This window comes from Morone saxatilis, unplaced genomic scaffold (genome assembly GCF_004916995.1).
Source record: "Morone saxatilis isolate NCDOM2014 unplaced genomic scaffold, NCSU_SB_2.0 Contig22, whole genome shotgun sequence".
Taxonomy (NCBI): domain Eukaryota; kingdom Metazoa; phylum Chordata; class Actinopteri; family Moronidae; genus Morone; species Morone saxatilis.
Genome location: NW_023339785.1, coordinates 21,648,615 through 21,669,810, shown reverse-complemented (window position 1 = coordinate 21,669,810; position 21,196 = coordinate 21,648,615). Strand labels below are relative to the sequence as shown.

Sequence of the window (21,196 nt, the reverse complement as noted above, 5' to 3'; positions counted from 1 at the left end):
CAGTAAACAAAATCAAAAACTCATCTAACAGAGCTACTGTTAGATGAGCTACTGTAAAATTCTATATAGAAAAGCCTACCTTAGGACAGTCAGCCTTTTCGAGCAGCGCCTGGAGCACTATACCCACAGAAATAAGGAATATCACATCTCTCAACTCCTTCTCCAGATCTATAAATCAGTGGTTGCTGGACAATCATCAAACATGCTGTCATAATCTGAAGTAGAGATTATGTCATTGTTTTACTATTTGCCTGTGCTTTTGTGCTCCTGTATGTTTTCTTATAATGGTTTTTATATGTTATCAAACCTGCGAGAGACTGCAGATGAAAGTTAGCCTGTATGGCTTAATCTGGCACATTTATATAACAGAACCAAATGCTTATGTTAATTAATGTCCATTGTCTTGTCTTAATTAAAATAAGCATGCTCTATATGCATTATATTTTCATGGTATGGTCTCCACTGTTCAAATATATTGCTAAAGCCATATTACTGTAGGTTTCTATGGTTGCATCAGTTGAACAAAATGTCCTTAAAACTTTTTCTCCCTCTGTCCTGGCCCTTAAGCTTCTGTTGGTCTTACTGCTGGCTATGCCTGAAGCCCTCAGTGGTGAAGCAGCGGTGGACCTCCCAGTCCTCTCAGTCCTGCTCTCCCTGCCTTTCTACCTCCTGTGCCTGCTGCTCGCCTCGGTGCACGTCTTGGTGTGCACATCTGCTGAGAGCTCCTGTTACTTCTGCAGCCTCTCCTGGGGTCTCGTGTTTGCTGCTGTTGTCTTCTCCTCAGCAATGTTTTGTATTCTGGTCTCTATGGCAACACGCCGACTCCCCCTGGGACCAAAGATTCACGGGAAGGTGAGCTTGTGCACCTAAATATAACACCCAAACACAGGGTACAGATTGTAGCAGATGTTTGCCCTCACATGTGTGCTTTACCTATGTGCATAAGCTGCATTTTAAACATCAATATGCAACCTAACTTGTTAACCAGTTCAGTTTGTGTGTGTTTGTGTTCGCTTTACAAACAATATCGAAAGGAAAAGTAATGAATGTTTGCGAATGCAGTGCTGCAGTTTAAAAGATATATTTTTCTCTTCTTATGTTTTAATTTTTCACTTCCTGCGGGTAGAGAAACATTACCGTTGAGACTATCAGAATTTATTTGAGAGAAAATCTACTAAATCCACTGAGGCTCAGGGGGGATGGCACGGTCTTGTCTATTGTACCCCCACTTTTTGATTTAGCTAAGTTAGCAAAGTCTTTACTAATGCAGCTTTAAATCACTTGAATGTTCCTGTACTGTGAAACAAAGACCTGAGAAAAAGTTTTAGTAGATTTAGTAGCGAGTTAGTCGATTTGAGATTTGGGCACCATTTATATTAATCAAACAGTGCTTGGCTGAATGCACACCTTGTCACATGTTTTTCATGGAGAATTGCAAAGAGCCCCTTTAGTTTCTCCTTAATTATTCTACAGTATTGCAAAGGGAAATTGTAATAAGTAGGGGGTCGCTTTAATGTTGACATTTTAATGCAGTAAAATAACTTTAAATATATTGACACATAAAAAAAGATATTGTTTAACGTTGACACTTAAAATGAATGATCATCTTTTTAATGCAGTAACTGTGGGAGTACTAAAAAATAAATTCAGACAGTATTTTTTTAAACTCCAGAGTTGAACTAGTAATGCCAACAGCACAACAAAGCAGGGATGGCTCAATACCACTCCAGCCTCACCATCATGTCCGATACCGATGCTGCAACCTTGACTAAACCACTAAACTGTTAATACAGTTGTTTGGATGCACTGTGCCTAACGTAGCCATCTACAAAACATCATGAGCAAACTGTGAAATAAATATTTTAGTCCCATCAAGGAAGAAATATGACTCAATACTCAATACGTATTTTAATTTAAACCTTTACACACAGTCCCATTCAAAGATTCAAAATGAGTAAAATAAGTTGCATAAACTGCACTTAGATGTTAAGTTTTTTTTATTAGACGAGATTAAGGTAACTCCACCCAGCTGACATGATGACAGCGCTGCAGGTCTCACTCACGTTCTAGTTACTGTTCATGTGACACATGTTGCTCATCTGTGTCCTCTTTCTTGATGGCATGTCACTCAAAGTTTAGTGAAGCATTTACATGATAGCTTAGGCTAATGAATCGTATCTGATTATACTTTTTTCCAGTGATTTTGGCCAGTATCAGAACGATACAGACACTGACTATCATATTGGCACATCGCTAAAACAAAGGGAACATGAATGTGTTACAGAAGCTGCTACAGTCTCTTCTGCTGTAGGTTGACTCTGCAGTATGTCCCAGAACTCACAGGCTCCCATTGTTTCAAAATTCATTAAAATCAGGTCACATTTCTGAAACACACTGCAGCATCAATGCATAACATAATCCATCATTTTACATAGCATATGTATAGTACTATTTTTAACATGACTTTATAACCCCACAATCATTGCACTCATATCAGAAATGTTCCAGTCCACCAGAATTGAGATAATTGAGAACATTTTGTTTTTGCATTTTTATTGCCAATGGAGGGTTGCCCCAGTGTGGTATGATGAGCAAAGTGAAAACTGTCCTATCAACTTTGACTGTTAGCTGCCCTATAAATTCATGTTCGAAAATGCAATAGATGTGCTGTTCAGCATAAAGTGTTATATCAGTGCAGCATGGATATATTAAGAGAGCTGGATATGATGTTTCCATGGCGTCCAGTCACTTCCAGTGAAAGTTGTTTACTTGGCACATAAGGAAAATAGTTACAGGGTTCTGCAGACACACAGGCATAGTTACCAGTTTATTAGGTACACCCAGCTGAAAGAAATGCAGTCTAATGTGACCATCCTTCAATAAATCCTATCTACATACACATCTGTGGAAAGGAATCATTCATTAAACCTACAAAGTGGATGAACAAACAGATTCAACAGTCAAAAATTAAAATAGGGAAAAAAACCCAGAGGAGACAACGGTATACAGGAGCTTAGAAATAATTGTTCATACTATTTTGCCTCTCTATATAATAGCTATGTTGAAATTTACGTCAACAAATAAAAGTAATTGCCAGCAATGTGTAGATTGCTCTTCTAAATGTGAGCAATCAATCAGAGATAGTGGGAGTAGTTATTCAGAAGGTGGAAGCTTTCAGTCTTAAGTGTTTGTCTAAATTGGCCTAAAAGATGAGTCCTCTTTACTACTGCATCTCTTTGCTCATTATAATTTATCTGTAAAGGTTACATCTCATTTCCCTTGTGGCAACTTTGAGAAAGTGCTGATACAACAAAAAAGAAAAAAGTCAGAAGTATTCCAATCGGGCCATTAGGTTGGGGGAAAAAATAAACTCCCAAATCTTTACACTGGAGCATGTGGAGGAAATGTGCTGTAGATTTTTCTATGACTTCGGCCTCCTTGAAAAAAAGAATATTTTCTTTGAGTATGAATGTTGCACAAATGTCAAAAAAATTTTCACATAGCTCAGTTGGCAGCCAAAAATTTGACCTATCTAGAAAGATTTTGAGTACACCCTTATGTCTGTGTCTTCTGTGAATAACACAACCACAAAATGAAGGGAAATAAATGATTTATTGTTAGTTATGACTGCAACTAAAAGTGGTTTAAAATACTTTAATACAATAACATAAATGCAATAACAAAAGACGTTTGATGATGTTCTGAAGTAGTGTGGGATAATGGGAGTTGTTGTCTTCACCACCACTGCCATCATTGCAGTCAGCTTCTCCTAGTTAGGATTCCTTCAGCATTCATCGCTTTTACTGGGTTTCACCTTAAAAATCACTGCTTCTCCATCGCCGTTTGGTGGACAAAGGACGTCCAATATGGCCTGCCAAGGCCAAGCTGTTGTTAACATGAACTCAGCTTGTCTCTCTGATAACTTCAACAACGTCCAATGACTAAAATCCTTTATCCATTTACAATATGTAGTTATTAAACAACCAAAATCTAAAAAGTGTATTGTAAAAAATTGTTCTAAAACTGGATAAAAAGTAAATTTATGACAGCTTCTGGCAGACAGCCACACAAAGGGGATATGACGCCATTGACAGGCAACTGGTGAAATGCACCGTTACCAATATACACTTTTCTCCGGGTTTGAACATTGTTTGGGATAATGATAATAAAGTACACAACTCAACAAAATACATAACGTAGGTATAGTGATTGTATTTTATATGTTTTATTAACTGGCTAAGAAAATGTCAGAGAACAAAATACACACACCAAAAGCCAAAGATATTCAATTCACAATGACATAAAGAATAGTATCAAATCTTCACATTTTAGAAGCTGGAACTAGAAGCTGATAAATGACTTATGTGAACAATCAATTATCAAAATAGTGGTGTTTCGGGGTGCACGGTAACTCACCTGGTAGGGTGAGTCTTTTAAAGTCTTAAAAAAGTAAATAAAAAATAACAGTGTTTCAGCACTACTGTCTGTGTGTTATTAAATGATTTGTGTCAAGAAAGTAAAGATATAAACACATGGGACTATATCTTAAATTAATTTATAAAAAAATCATACAGAAGGATCACAGTGCTGAATCCTGACAGGCAGACCGTTCCAGCCACACAATTTATATGATACAGGCTATAAAAGGTCATAACAGTATATATTTATGGATAATAAAGTCTACAGCTATAATCTGTCTTCAGATATAAAAGCTGTGTTCATTTAGTTCTGAATCCTGCTGCAGATCCTCACATTATAGTCTTAGAGGCATCATGTACAGTAAAACTACAGTAGCAATTTCAACTTCCTTACATTGACTTGCAGTTGATGTTGGAATCGATTTTACAATCTTATTGATCACTTTGAAAGTAGTATATGTATTTATTTTATATACTGTAATGATTAAACATTTACAATCATGGCCCATCTTCATGGCCAAAATCTTTATCTCTGTAATAACCTGTGTGAGGAAATGCAATTAGTAGATTCTGTGTCCTCTTAGTCATGACTGACAAGCTCATTTTGATATTGAGATTAGATAATGAAGCTGTTTTATTATAACACTATATTAGTACTGGTAATGAATTTGCAGGAAGTCCTCTGTGATTTTTCTAAAGTCTTTTTCTGCTTTTGCCAAATTGGCATCTTTCTGGACAGTTTTCAGGAACCTTTCAATTTACAAAATACAGCTTGAGTTGCCATTAAGGAGAAAAAAGTAAAAAAAATTGTGTAACACAGCTCCAAAATGAAAGATGGATAGGGAAACAAATTATCTAAAGTCAGGTAAAGTCTTGTTATATTATATTATATATATATATATATATATATATCACTTGTATCAGTTTGGATGGAAGTGCAAAGCTGTGCCTGGTTTGCCTTGACAAATGACTGCATTATGGGCGGCATCCAAAACCTTTATTAGCAGTATCCTGATTAGTTTTTCTGTGAGACAGAGTTGAAATACTGGAAGATTAAACACTCTTACTAACTCACCACTCCAACAAAAATGTGATTAGAATTCCAGTTGAATGGATTTTAATAACCTAAAGGTGAGAGTACTTTATTTTTTAAAAAGTAGTGTCTATAAAGGAGGTGACAAGTTATAGAATATTTCAAAGAGAAAATTGGAGAAAACACAAATGCCAAGTGTAACATACCAGCAATATTAAATATTATCAATGTTATTAAATAAAGAATGTATGTAAGTACTAAAGTATGTAAGGAGCCTACAGTTTAATGATAATCTTTTGTTTGCCTGAGTGAAAATATCTTTATTTCGTATGAGAAACCTAGAAAGTCCAGAGGGCCGAGTCAGGTGTTTCACAACTGCATGATGAAAGTTGGGTTCACTGACTTGCCGTTAGAATATTATAAATCATATACACATATATAAGACCCAAAATTGGTTGAAGTATTTCTGGAAATATTGCAACTGATTTTCCAGTTTCATAGTACCTTTGCCTAAAATCATAGAAATGTGGTATTGACTTGGATGGATGCAAAGGTGGTACCAGATAATTTTAAGGCAAAAGATTACATTTTAAACAAATAAGTCATCATCCTGTCATTTCACTGTGCTTTGTCGTGATGCAGAGAAGGTCATTTACAGGGCAGAAGAGCAATATCCTTTATCCATCCTACAGTACGCACATTAGACTTCAGTTCAAGTTTTGATTGATGGATGTTCTATTGTATATGTTAGCCCTGAGGCTGCTGAGAAAATATAAAAATATGAAAGAAAATATGAAAATAAGTTATACTCTTTACAGAACAAAAGGGTACAGAGACCTTCATCAGGGAATTTAAATACCCTGATTAAAGCTTTGTGTACCCAGATGTTGTTATTATATATCTCTGACTGAAAGTGAAGAGGAAAGTTTGTGGGAGCCTTCTCCTACACACCTGTCAATCTATAGGTGCTCATAAGGTTTACTCTATATGCTCTTTCAAATAGCATAGAGCATATCCTAGCTCTCTTTGACTGTTTGATTTGTAAAACAGCCTTTCTTGATAATTAAAGGCATAGTTTATTTAGACATTTATTCACTTTCCGGTGGAGAGATAGTTTAGAAGATCAGTACCACTCATACCTAAATATAAGGCTATAGAGCCAGAAGCCACTTAGCTTAGCTTAGCACAAAGACTAGAAACAAGGGGGAAACAGCTTATCCACCAACCTCTAAAGTTTACTACTACATTAACACTAGTCTGTCTAAAAGTCTAAAAACAACAATTTCATGTTTTACAAGTGAATATTTGCTGGATTATTTGAGAGTCCATGACAGTTACAGAAAAATACTCATTTACTATTGTCACGTGATAAAATTTAATTGTCAGCATAAGTTGTAATTATGATATTCTTTTGAAAAATCTGGCTCAGCAACAGCATGTATAGATCGCACAAAAAGTGGGCCAAGTATTGATCCTTGTGGTACTCCATAAGTCACGCTGACCTGCTTGGATGCAAGATTGCCAATGGAGATAAAGTAATTCCTTGCAAGTTGGACCTGAACCAGTTCGGAACAGTACCTGAGGACCAAACCCGGGTTTTTAGACCTGTCCAACAATAGGGAGGGATCAACTGTGTCAGAAGCAGCATTGCAATCTGATAATACCAGAATATAATTTTCTCCTGTCCAGGTTTGATTCCAGTGTCATTTAGGGTCTTAAAAGAAGTGAGTGCAGGAAGCAGTCACTGTTTTTGTCCAGCTGATACATTTCTGATACTTTTGCTTTTTCATATTTCTCTTAATGACGTAATAATTATAATATATGTGGTTATTTGTTTAAATTTGATGAAGGCTAACTTAACCCAGACATTTGTGATATATTGTTAAGGCATTCAGATGAAAAATAGAGTAAAATTGTCATGAAAGTAATTCTATATAAATGTTGAAGCTTATTATTTTTTTCCCCCCAGTAATACTTCTGTTATATTTGCATTCAATCTACTTTGAAACAATGCCATGAACACAAATGAGTGTGCAAAAGACTTACTCATTGAAGGAAAACATGAGGAATTGTTGAGTTTGAGATTTCACAATTTGCCAACCACTGGAGGAAAGAGAAACTTGAACGGGGAGCAGTGGAGCTGGAAAAACATGTTACAGCTCTCTTTGGGCCATGACAGGTTTTATCTCAAAAAACAAAGAAGTTCCCAGAATACAAGACATTAATCCTCTTCTCAGTAATGCAAGGGTAGCTCGGATTTTGGTGCAGAATGAATGGGCAGACCCTGCTTAACCAAAATCCTGACGCAACCCTGAAATATATGTCGGATAGAGAACTATATTTCGGTAGACTTAAGTAACATACAGGGTATTTATTCTGGGAGACATTCATAAAAAACGTTATTATGATTGGAGTTTCATAAAAATTCCTAGATACTGATAATGTATAAACATTTATGCAACCTAGAAGCTGTAGATCATAAATTTGCCACAGTTGAGTAATATTTTTTATTTCTTTCTTTCGTTCTTTCGGTACACAACTACCAGAACTGAATATTTAATGTCCCAGCATTTTGTATAAAATAAACTGGAATATGTGTGAATGCTGGGCACAACAGCCTGTAGTTCTGTAAAGGAAAAACAAGTGTGAAACAGCTCAGTCCCACAGTGAACTGGTACTGTAGCCTGCAGATAGCATACATACAGGCTCGGCCTCTCTTTGTCCTCAAGGTGACCACAAGCTAAGATTCATGTCTGTATTTGGTTTGTTGGGCTAAAATATTGCTGCTGAACTAAGAGATTGGCTGAACTTCATTTGAACTTGCTTTGCATGGCAATGTGCTGTTAACCTGATTGCACCAGATGTTTTGTTACACCGAACTACCTGGGAAGATGTTGTCGGAAAGGGGCAGGCCCTTTCAAAGACTTTATACAGGTGATTGGATGAACCATCTGTCTATCACCGTCTGTCACGAGCAAACAACTAATCAGATCAACGACCCATGTAACAAAATCTCTTACTGACGTCAGTCGGAAGACAAGACACATCTTTACCATCAAGAAAAGCCTTCAGCATAATTTTTTGCTTCTTTCAATGAAGAAATTCTCTTCAGTTCGATATAACTCATGCTTGCAGCATCTATGCTAACCTCTTTGGAAACCACCATTGTTGTTCAGCTAACAGTGTCTTCTTGCTTTAGTGCCCACCCTCGTAGTTACCAGAACTTCCTCAAAGGACACTGATTGTTCTGGTACTGCTGTACCAGCCAAGGTTAATGTGCTGTCACCACTGAACAAAGTATGCGATTTGACAAACGGATTGTGATGGAAGCGTCTATTAGTGATTGACCGCAATTTATGTTGAGCTATGGCAAATAAAAATTCCTCTATACATACTGAAGAATATGATCTCATATATTAGCAATATGTTTGTTTCTTTGATAAAATTAGGATGTGAACAGTTTTGCAGCAGTGGACTCTCTTTGAGTTTGAAGCTTTCTCGGTGAGATAATAGAGCAGATGTAAGTGGTTGCAATTTGAACTGTATTATTATGAAGTACATGGGTCACTTGATGAGGTTTTTTTCATTATTGAAGTATATTGGTATGAATCACCCAAGCACTAGTTTCATCCAAATAATTATCCCACTGAGTTGAACAATTATATCTGCCAGTGGAGCAGTACAGAGGTGGGCGAGGGAAAAATAGATTGTCTAGTCAGGCTTGTGTGGTCGTGGTAGTGGCTTCTTGTGAACCATTTGTGAATGGTATGAAGATAAAATGATCTTAACTTAATAGATTTGTTGACACAGCAAAGGATTTTGAATTCGGTCTGTGTCACTTTTGTTCTTTCGGGCTACAAACATGAGTTCCCAGATCTGGATCCTGACCAAATGTGTATCATCTGTTAGGCTCAAGACCTACGCTACTGTTCAAAAGTTTGGAATCAGCTGCCACAAAAGCTTGATTCACTACAGTCAGATGGCTGAGAGGACTGTTCTATATTTTTGAATGGTCTTCAATGCTTTTTGATTGTAGAAGTCCTTTTTACAAATAGATGTTATTTTGTATGAAGGGTTTTCCCAAAAAAAACTGCCTTTTTACACAGAGAACAAAATGCAATGGTTCAACCAGACAGACAACTGAAAGGGCAGAAAGAGCCAAATATTTCTCTGAGCAACATTCAAAAAAGAAACACCAGTCATTAGTAAAATAAATGGGAAGCTTAGAATAAAAATCTGTGCAGATTTAAATAGGCACAATAATGCCCGTAACAAGCTGGAATCGACAAAACTTTAGCAAAGCTATTCTTAAAACTTCCAAAATAGAAATAGAAGTTTGGTCTAGGGTTAGCACTACTGAATATTAACTGAATATACTATGTACTTACGAATCACACAGAAAAACAGGTTCTATATAAATATATTCAGAGCCCAACTGCACTGTTGTGGTTCAATAATGAGCGAGGGCAGTGGTTCATAAACTGGGGAGCAGGGCTCCTCCTGGAGGTGTACGTAGTCTTGGATTTAGAATTGTAGGGTATTTGTGCAGAAAAAATGGTTACAACAGTATTTTTCCCCGTCATGCAACACTGTGGAACATCGACTATATGGAAGTCTTAATCATTTAATTGTTCTTCTTGTGAGACCAAAACTAATTCAGATGAAAATAATACATTATCTGAATTCTACTGTTTTTGTCTATGTCAAACTAGCAATTACTGAACTAGTCATTATTGAACTAACCACCTTTGAAGGAAAGAAGAAAAACATCAATATAACAGGTGATTCAAAAAATTTTAATGGTAATGTATCTGTCTGCAAAATCTTATGGAAATATGTTATTTGATTTATGAGATACTCAGCCAAGAAAAAGAAAAACAGACAGGAGCAAAAGACTGAACGTATAAATGTTGTTTGCAAACTACTGTGTAACCACACAAAGTGCCTTTTGGACATGTTTCTTTTTTTTTTACTCCTTTCTCTAAAGCTTCTTGCACGTTTGTTCTCTTTCATAGTCTCCATTGAGGAGCAGTGGCAGTGAGTGGTCGCTGTCAGAGCTGGATGTGTTGCTGCTGGCTGGCACAGTGGGACACACTCTCAGCTTGGCGGCCAGCAGCTTTGTAGAGGAAGAGCACCAAACCTGGTACTTTCTGCTCAACACCCTCTGCCTCGCCGTCTTCCAGGATGTCTGCCGCAAGTACTTCCGAGAGCAGCGTGGCTCTGGAGATGAAGAAGAGCATATCCTCCCTTCCAAAGACTGTCATCCCACTGCTCACCCTAAGGCAGAGATTTGCTCAGAGAAGTGGCTTGCATTAGCCACGCCGCCATTCACTCTGGTCTGCTGCCGACTGCTGCGCTCCCTCAACCAGACCGGGGTGCAGTGGGCTCATCTTCCTGATGTGGGACATTGGCTTAACAGGTTGGCTATACCAATCTTCTAAAATGATAAAAAAATTGTATTAAAGGTCCAGTGTGTAACATCTAGGAGGATCTACTAGCAGAAATAGAATATAATATTCATAGGTATTTTTTCATTAGTGTATCACCTGAAAATAAGAATGTGTTTTTGTTACCTTAGAATGAGCTGTTTTTATCTACAGACTGAGGTGACTGCCATGTTGAACCGCCATGTTTCTAGAGTAGCCCAGAATGGATAAACCAAACACTGGTACTAGAGAGGGCCTTTCACATTTTTTGCGAGATTCAAGGCCACCGTAGTTTCTCCTGTACACTTGGAAGGCTGAGTTGTATTCAGATGGTTGCAAGCTGCAATTTGCCACTAAATACTGCACACTGGTCCTTTAAGTGCTATACAAGACAAAATCAATCACGCACACAGTAAAAAAAAGTTCTTGATCTTTGGAACTGCAGAATGGCTAAACTCTACATTATAAAATGTTGTTTTATCACTATTATTTCATATATTTTAATCATATAGTAATTCTTATTTTGGAATGCTATTTTTCAAAGGGCTGATTTTTATTTCACACTGGCATTTTTGCCAGTGACTCATATTGTCATTTGTCATGACAGTGGTGTTGTCACCCAATCACATGCCCCCAGCCTTTCAGCAGCCACTGCTGCCAGATTATTTTATTTCATCTTTTATTTAAACAGGCAGTCTTCCTGAGATCAAAATCTCTTTTTTCAAGAGAGACTTGTGCACAAGAAAACATAAACAGTATGAGCATGGACCAAAAAAATCATTACACATCAAGAAAAAACATTATAAGTACCATTCAAAATCCCAGAGAATATATATTTAAAATCTTTAAAAGCAAAGAGATCTTAATTGTTTCTAACCCATTTTTGAGGAGCACATTATTTAAAACCAGTTTTTCCAAGTTCTGGTTGAACACTTGGTATACATGAAGTTAAACTGTGTTGTGACCTGAGACATTAGCCAGCTAGCTTCTGTTAACTAGATTTATTTAACTCAATGAGGTTTGCACCTTTTCACAAGGCAGCAAAGCAAAGAGGGAGTGTAGCAACAGCTGTCTCCCTGATTGAGAATTATCTTGGAAGCATTATGATTCGATGATTTGAGTGATTTGTCTTTGTTCCCTTATAAAACAATACAAAAGAGAAGGATTAAATAGTGATTATACTGAAGTTCAAACATTTATCTGACTAACATTTGGCTTTTTCTCTTCTTACTCAAGACAAACTTTTTATCTCCACTACTGTTAAGGTCCTAGAAACAGCAAACTCTTCAGCGTGATGTTTGTTCTATCCAACACTTTCGTAATGTGGGCTGTAATGAACATGGGGCTGCTAGTATAGCTGAGGACTATTAGTCTTGTGTTATAGTGTATAGTATATTTTTCTTTTTTATGTGCATATCTGGGCACATGTAGGTGACAGGACATTACAGGAACTCATTTTCAACACAGCTCCAGTTGATGGTAAGAGGGGCAAAAAAAAAACTGATAAACTTGAGGTTTCAGTGTGAATACACTTCTGTCACCATTAAAGTAGCAACGTAAAGCAGTCACACAGGGATAAATTCATTATGAAAAGATAGAGATACCAATTTTGTCCAGATACCAAAAGGCAATAGTCTCAGTAGGCGAGAATGAAGTGCAGCAGCAAGATGTTCAATCTCCATTTGTCTCTCCACCTACACATAAGAGTAACAGATCAGTGTAACAAATTCATTCTTGTTCTTTGGGGAATATTGAAAGCCATTTTGGGAAATATAGGAAATAACCCACTGGAGCAGTCGAGGCTTGTTGAGTGAAATATAAGGGAAATTGTGACTGATTTGGTCATCACGGATATTCAAGGGGGGTATAGGGTGTTAACACTATATAAGGCTTTTCTTCTGACACTGAAACCTTTTTAAGTTTGTTTTTCTGGCTTAGAAGCTGACAGGAACCTCCACTTACATTTTTTTTAAAGATTCAAGAAGGGAAAATAGCCTTCTGTGATTGCTCAGACTGTAGAAAAACTGATTTCTCAGTAAAACTGACTGTTTGAGCGCTATTAATATTCTGTCAACAGCACAGGGCAGGGTATTATGGTTTGTTCTTTAACATGCATCACATTGTGGAATATAGATGTGGAATCTGACCTTTTCCCTGTCCAGTGTTGCCCTTTCTTCCTACCTGCTCTGTCTGTTGCTTGGATAATGAGATCTAGCTAGCGTTACGCCTCATCTTGTCTCAAAGTACCCAACTTCCACTGCTGTCTGATCCAGCTAACAGCTAAATACACGGCTTCTATTCAACTTTGATATGTCCTTTGAGGTCTTATTTCCTGTCTGTGCTCAGCAGCATGGAATTTCAAACTGGATAGCCTTAAATCCAGTGAACAATTGAAGATCCGTGCCTCTTGAAAGTTTAAACTACTGCTGGAGGATATGACTGACAGTGTTTCATCTCATCAAAATGTTCCCTGTTGCTCAGTAAATAGTCTACTTCAACCTTTTAGGCTTTCTGTTTTTGACTAATTAAATTACAGAATTAATTATTTTCAGGTAAAATAAAGAGTGATGAAATAGTGCAATATGTATTGTAATGGTATTTTAAATTAATTTCATTTCAGTTAAAAATTCAAAGAACATAGAAGCGTCAGTTTTTTACTGTTTTTCTTTCTGTTCTTTTCAGCTCTGAGCACAGGATGGTCCTCTCCCTGCTGGCTGCTTTCTGTTTGGTTCTTATCTACCTCCTGGTTCAAAGACGGTGCTCATGGGTGTCCAAGGTTGCCCTCGCCCTCGGACTTTTGGGTGTCTACAGCTACCGGGCAGCTGTTGGCAATGTCTGGTTTCCCTGGCAACACTCCGGTCGAACTATGTCCAAGTATGTTTTTTTGTTAACCCCACGATCATCATTTCATTTGGCGTAACAGTTGGCAAATTGCTGTCTTCTGTTAGTGAGCTGATTTGTGCTGGGTTGCTCTGATGCAGTTGAGCGTGCAGACTGCTGTGGTTCAAGTGTGACTTGGGACAAACACTTAGACCCACATCTCTTAAACTGCGATGATGAACTGCTGTACAGTTTTTTTTTTATTTTTTTGCTTTACATCTACCTACAGTAAATCTCGCCGACCCGGTGTACCCTCAGGTCCTAAAAAAAAGTCTGACAGGGTCTTAAATTAAATTAATTACACTGAAAGGGGAGTCGCACAATCTATGACTGTTGATTTAAATTGGCACTCAGTAAGAATTGCAGTGGTATCGACAGTTCTTTTTTCCTCCAATACAAGTCTCTGGCACAACCACAACCCCACCCAGCCCTCCTGTCCACCTGTAACTGATGAAAACATTTCACAACACAGAGTAAGCTAGCTAATTAGAGTACAGATTGAACAGAGTGAAAGTGAAGAGGTAACACCTCGCAGAATATTAGAATAATAGTTTAGTAAATTTGCTTTTCATTTGGCTTTAAAATTATTCTTTTTTTTGTTGTTTTCATGCTTTAAATACAAAATGATGCATTGTTCTCCATTGTTGAGATGTAAAAATATCAGTATTTGTATTTTCGGTGGTCACTAAAACAATCCTTTTCCTCTAGGGCCACCAGAAGGTTCATATTTGTGGTTTCAAGCAAATTGTCTCAACAACTATTAACTTTGGTGATGCCCTGATATAATAAAACAATAAGAAAATATCTGCAAAACTAATGACTTTACAATAAACCTCAGCTGTTGTGTTTAGTGCAAATTAACCACATTTAAACAAAAGGCATGCCAATACATGCTAAACTAGGATGATTAACATGGTAAATATATTATACCGTAAAACTTAGCCCAGACTTTCATTTGCTTCAGTCACTGAACTCAACCTGCCTGTATTGGAGACAGGCTTCTATATGGGACAGGCCTTTAAGTCCTTTTGCACAAAGCTCCTTGCTCAGCAAATATTGGAAATAATATCAAGTTGTTTATTTAAACCAGCATAAATATTGTATAAAGATTAGGCTGTCAAAAACATATCAATTACAAATCATCCATGTGATCATTTGATAATTTGGTGCTCACGGTTTCCGCAAAATTAACCTGAACCATGAACCATGAATGTTTAAACTGTCTGACCAGTGGGCTTCAAGAGGTTTTCTACATCCAAAGAATTTCTATAACATCTAGACAAGGAGTCTAATTGTGACCTTTTATTTATAAAAACTTGTAGCTACAGTAAAGTAAAGGGGACTTTACTCATGTTAGCATGCATACATTAGCATTTAGTTCAGAGCATGGCACAGGCTTCTTTATGTATCCTTGTGTACAACATTCATATCCTCACTTCATTTATACTGATATAAGATGCAAAAACATCAGCATTAAGAAATTGTAGTAGCTACTGTACCGCTTCATGATAAGGAGGTTCCTTTTCCCAGCTTTTCAAAATAAGCTTTTTTTTTATCTCAATCCTTAAATTGCTCTTGAGTTCCTGCTGCTGCTTTATCATTGAAAGATAAATCTTGAGAAGAGTTTGAATTTGAACCTGCAGATGTACTGAAACCCCTGTGGTATGTTCCTGAGGGTAAGAATATCCTCTCCTGGAGCCTCAAACCTTAATCATTTATTTTGCACAGTATATACGATAGAACAGTTCATGTGAGGCACAGCACTTCAGTGTCCAGTGTATTTTAGACATTCTGCGTCCTTGAACTCAATCTGAATAATGAGGATTTCTGTTTAATGTGTTCCTTAAAACATGACTCAGTATTATTGAAGACTGATGCCCCTTTACACTGTATAAATATAATCCTTTAGTACAATCTATATGTAATAGCTGTAGTTAGCGTTGTCCAAAAAGAGGGGTAATCGAAGATCTTGCAGCTCCTAAGTGTGTTAATTTTTCATTCTGTCGACTGTAGCTTGGCACAGAGTTATCTGCTACTAACCCCCGTCAGAAAATAATGAGTGTGCAGGGCTGCACACAGTTCTCCTGTCTAGTTTTCCTGACCTCCCTTCATCTAAAACCAGTACCTGGCCTTCCCTAACCTTTCCTGTTCTTTTTGGCAGTCTCTCCTACCTGCTCACCTAATTAAAAGCTCAACCTCTCACCCGTACCCATACAAAGACACCTGACTAAAGCCATGCAGGGACCCCGGCTCTTTTTTGACGAACTGTATGATTGACAAGGCTGACGGTTGACCCAGTCCTTCAGCTTTTCCTTCAGACCTCAACAAAGTAATCATTACGGTGCTCCGCCTCAAGGATGTATTTTATACGTAGTCCACACTGTGGATTCCTTGGCAAAGTTCTTCATAAAGCCAAGACAAACTTGAACTTTGGGCTTTTTAGCACGCAGTCCATCTCCAGTGCTGAAAGGTATATTTAAGTAATTACACTAGAATAGTGCTTTGATTTTAGTTCAGTAGCTTCCAACTGAATTGTTTCCCGTGGGTCTAATTTTTTTAGGTTTATTTTTGAACAAACACTTAGTCGAATTTATGGTTATTTTAGATACAATATCAAGACAGTTTCTCTCTCTCTCTGAAATGAAAAAGTTATAAATGTTGCCTTTTTCATTACTGTGTTTTTTTTTCCCTTCTCGCCATAATGTGAGTGTAAAGGGGAATGACTTTGTATAATGATGCTTTTTTGAAAGTCTGGTCTTCCTGGGTTACTCTCTCTCTCTGTGTGTGAGCATGTTATCAAAGTAAAGCCCCCTGACAACTGCCCGGTTCCCTCCTCGCCTTCCCTTTGTGCCAACTGCCTAATTGCACTGTTGCATCTTTCAAAATGGCTAATGGGGTTGAGAACAGCCAACACTGCTCACTTTAAACGGTTCAGAGGCTTACTTGAATTGATGTCACTGTGGATACAGTTTGTCCATCTCTTTCTGTTTTCCTCTCTCTCGCACACACCCTTCCTCATGGCACTGTCAGAAATGAACCTAAAAATAGACAGCCAGTCGACTGACAGAGCAAACATGTACTTTCCATTATTTGTATTTAACTTGATATTGAGAGATCACTGGATAATTACCCGAGCACAACAAAAAAAAGAGGAAGATACAATCACGGTAACATAAAATATAAAGCAAATCAAATTTGTTGTGTTCCAATAGGAAGTAGCTCAACATCAAAGCAGCCGGCTAGGGGCCAAGCCTGTCTGTGCCTGTGTACATCATAGCCAAAGTTTGTCGTCCTTCTTTGCGTTTATGGCGCATGTAAACAAACATGGAGCCACAATAAGCATTTACAGTGTTTATGTTTTTGTCTGTGTTTGTATGTGTGCTCTACGTCGGCACAGAACATGACCCATTTTATCATGTACTGCTTCATCTAGAAAGGGGCTTTTGTGCAGGTTCCCAATTTAAAAATATTCATGCATACCGATCTCGCTTAAAAATGGAAATATATTCAAACTCGTCTCAAAACACCTGTGAACCCCTGCCACACTTACACACACACACGCAGTGACAGACGCACACACAGACACACAGAATTCGGTTTTCACTTTTATTACCCAAGAGGTAAACCATTTTATAACCCTGTCTCAAAGGCAGTCTGTGTTGGTATAATATATCAGTGGTAACATTTAACAAATCATTATCCTCCACTGACTCCAAAGCACAGTTCATAAAGGTGCATTTGTGTGTGCTTTCTCTTTCTAAGTCATGCAACTGTTTCAGAAAGACAGTGATGTCTTTAACATAAAGCTGAATAAACACACATTTCTGGCAGCAGAGCAGGTATTGATCTAATGGTCTGTTGTGTAATTAGATGTTTAGTCCGTAACCATTGTTTTAAAGTCTGCCACTTTGTCCCAGTGGCATTTCAATAGTTAGACTTCGACATGCTCAGATTTATCCCACAGAGGGCCTGGGGCTCAGACAAAGTGGGCAGGCCCTCCTCATTCTCAGGCGTCTGCTTCAAAGCTTTCCTCTGGCACTGAATTACTTGTTTTGGCTGATTTACTGTAAGTGTTAGTCTGATGCAGGTGATTGATGAAGGGGATATACCAAACATGTTGAGGGGATTGGACGTAGTCTTACCTTTTCTTATTCACTTGCTGGAACACCAGCACTTGTTTCCAAGGTAACATGAAATCCAGACAGCTCCTCTGTGCCACAGCTTGACAAGCTACTATTTTCTGTCCACTGTTACTACTATTAACATTACAAAATGCAGCAAGTAAGATCCGATATATTTGACTGGTCGAGTTGTCTCGCCAGGCAATGTGGAGACTATCTATCCCTAAAAAGTTTTTCCTCAATAACATTAAATATTCATAGCTAAATAAGCAACGATCAAAGCTTAAAGTTTGAAAATACCTCTTATGGAATTGTATTTATATTCAATTTATTATTTTTATTTTTTTTGTACCAAGCTTGGGAGAGAAGGCAGAATATTTTGTTCCAAGACCGAGCTGTATAATAATCTATAATGTGTCATTTTGTAGTGAAACAAATCACTGCAACTGTATTTTTGGTGTCTTATAAACCCACGAGGGTAAGGCACTTTATGTGTATGACAGGAAAATCTGATTAATTCAATCAATCGAAAATATAGTAATAGTTTAAAGTTTAAAAAGCTCATCTGATCTGCTCCATCAGGACTGTGTGGGTGTGGTTTGAACAACATAATCAAAAAACTCCACAGCAGTTCTTTTGATTCAAACATTGCTAAATTTTGCTTGGTGCATGAAAGTGAGTGCTATTTTCTGCTAACAATCCCACAATGCAATCACATTTTTAATGTCATGTCACATTTTTAATGTCATGCAAAACGACTCATGATTCATAAATGTCTCAATTTACTGCTGACTATGAAGTAAACTATTAAGTGTATTATGACAGGAATGGTGACTTCAGCTTTTTCCAAATGAGCAAACAAAAACAAAATATAGAAATCTCTCAACTTAAAATAATAAAGGGCCTTGTCCTTCATAGTACGAACCTTGGGAGGTTTAGAGGATTTGTTTTTAGGGTCTTACTAGATAAAGTTATGATAACGTGATACCAGAGAGAATCCATATGACTAATGTTGTTTTGGACACACTTTCAGGTAGAGTCATTTTCTATTTTTTTATTTTACCTTAAGTCACTTGAGACCAGTTCTGATTTACAGTGACCAGCTGGCCAAGAGGCAGCGACAGGAGGCAAGTTGATACAAGCAATTAAAACATAGATACAGCTGGTGCAAGAAAACAGTATTAGGTTAGTTAAAGCATCACAGTATGTACAGAACACAACAACAGAGGTCTATGCACTGTGTTCCCGGGAAGCAAACTCAAAAGCAGGTGCAGTGATGAGAAACTATCAGCTTATAATGAGTTAGTAAAGGAGGAGTAACGGTAGTTTTAACATCTTTTGCAACTCGTTCCAGTCACTACGAGCATCAGACTGAAATGACTGAGCAAAAGGAGGTGCAGGCTTTAGGAGTGACCATACTAATGAATTTGCTAGAATGTAAATCATGGTTACTGTTGGAGATAATTAGTAGTGAGCGGAGATATGTATGTTATATGTAGACTTACCAGATAAACTTTAATTCATTAAATTAACATTTGGGATACAATATTACAGTATCTGCTTTAATGAATGTTTAATGATTGTCTCGTCTTTGTAATCTCGTAATAGCATTCCCTGGAAAGACTTTTCAGAGTTGTGGTTCTCAAATCCACAAGTAAACTCAACAAATGAAGCCAAAAGTAATAAAATGCACTCTTAGCATTGTTCTTTATGATAAATGTGCTCGTCTGGAGGACACAGCTGAACACCATTATCACAACAACTTTGGCCTTTTCTTTGTTATTGTTCTAGAATAAGACTGAGCTTGCTGTGACCCTGGTCTTTGCGTGGTGGTCTGAACTACTGCATGCCAAAGGGCAAATGGAGGACTTTTCTTTACAAACTCCTCAATAGAAAATGCCAATAATATATCTGAAGGAGGGTTGATAGGATAGTCGTTCAATAGTAATGACCTAACAATTACGCTGGCTGTAGTGTTGATTAGAACAAAAACCTCCCTCTAGACCAGAGTCCCAAGAGGCTTAGCATACCGGCGTCAGATACTTCAGAAGCAAATAAAAATGCACCATTAGTTTGCTTACATCTCTCTACTGGAGATTGTGACTGTACTGTTTATGTGTATTACAAGCCACAGTGCTTCAAGCGGACAGGATGAGAGTTCAGGCACATGAGGGGTAGTGTCGTATTGTTGCAGCTCGTGCTGCCTGCTGCTCGTCTGTAGATTTGGATGGAAATCATAGATTGCGTAATATCCCCTTGTCTAAATGGCTAGTCTAATTTAAGTAAGGGCTGGAAAAGTTGAAGAAATCTGATAGGTGCAAAGTCGTGCTGTGTGATATACTATAATCAAGAGACACTTAAAATAACTGCAGCTACTTTTGGGGTGCTGCAATTGGGGGAAAATTACATAAACAGCAAATAGCCATTACTGCTCAGACAAGGAAGAGGGCTTGTGCTTTTTGCTCTGGAAATGTCAAAACAAACAAGATTCCTTTCAGCATTCAGAATTGTGCATGCCTCAGTGTTGGGAAAAATGTTTATTGTTTCAGACTGATGTGGATTAGTGCTGCAGTCTTTCACAGTTAAATATACAGTTTCTGAAGGAAAGGCATCTTTTAATATCTCACATGTAAATCTCATGGGTTTCCAATCCTGCTCCCTTTGTCTGATGTATAGTTAAAGATAACAACCACATTAGGCGCACCCTGCAATACTTTTCTGTCGAGCACAAACACGTAGCCACAAAAAGATTAGTTGGTAATTCTCACGATTTCTCCACCTTGCACACTCATTAACAAGTAAGCCCGGCAGCTCAAACCCATCACTGTCCTCGCACAAAATCAAATCCAGGCCAGGATTTTCCACTTTTCCTTTGCATAAAATAAAGATGAATACAATCCGTGCCACATTGTTAGGGGAGTTGTGAATAATAAAGAATAGTGCTGTATGGAGCATATTACTCTGCTCCTTTCCTCTGTTGGAACAGGTTTCCATAAAACACACTGATTAATAATACATGTCCAATACTTGCTCAACTCCTTCAGGGTCAGCTATTATCCTGTAGTGCTTTTGCAGCTTTGACTGCATCCTGCTGCAAAGAAATGTTCCTTTACTGTGTGATAGCCGTCAACTGACAGGGAGCGCATTTTTGATGTCATCATTTTGGACGCAGCATTGACGAATGTGTAAACTGCTTGTGAGCAGTCGCAGTTTGAAAATACTACCAGCAGCTGCTTTAAATCAATGTTGTGCTTCTGAATATCATCAGGGGGTGCGGTGGTCAATAGGTGAACATATAAAAATATATATATATATAAA

At 37.7% G+C, this 21,196-nt stretch overlaps 1 protein-coding gene across 1 annotated transcript in view; it reads left to right on the top strand.

Annotated features, from left to right (window-relative positions):
• Positions 1–21,196, top strand: part of pigg (phosphatidylinositol glycan anchor biosynthesis class G) — a 68,145-nt gene that overhangs the window by 28,066 nt on the left and 18,883 nt on the right. The window contains exons 8-10 of the mRNA XM_035669701.1: positions 568–852; positions 10,467–10,870; positions 13,560–13,751. Of these exons, the coding sequence (XP_035525594.1) occupies positions 568–852; positions 10,467–10,870; positions 13,560–13,751 (881 nt within the window). The remainder of the gene's footprint in view (positions 1–567; positions 853–10,466; positions 10,871–13,559; positions 13,752–21,196) is intronic.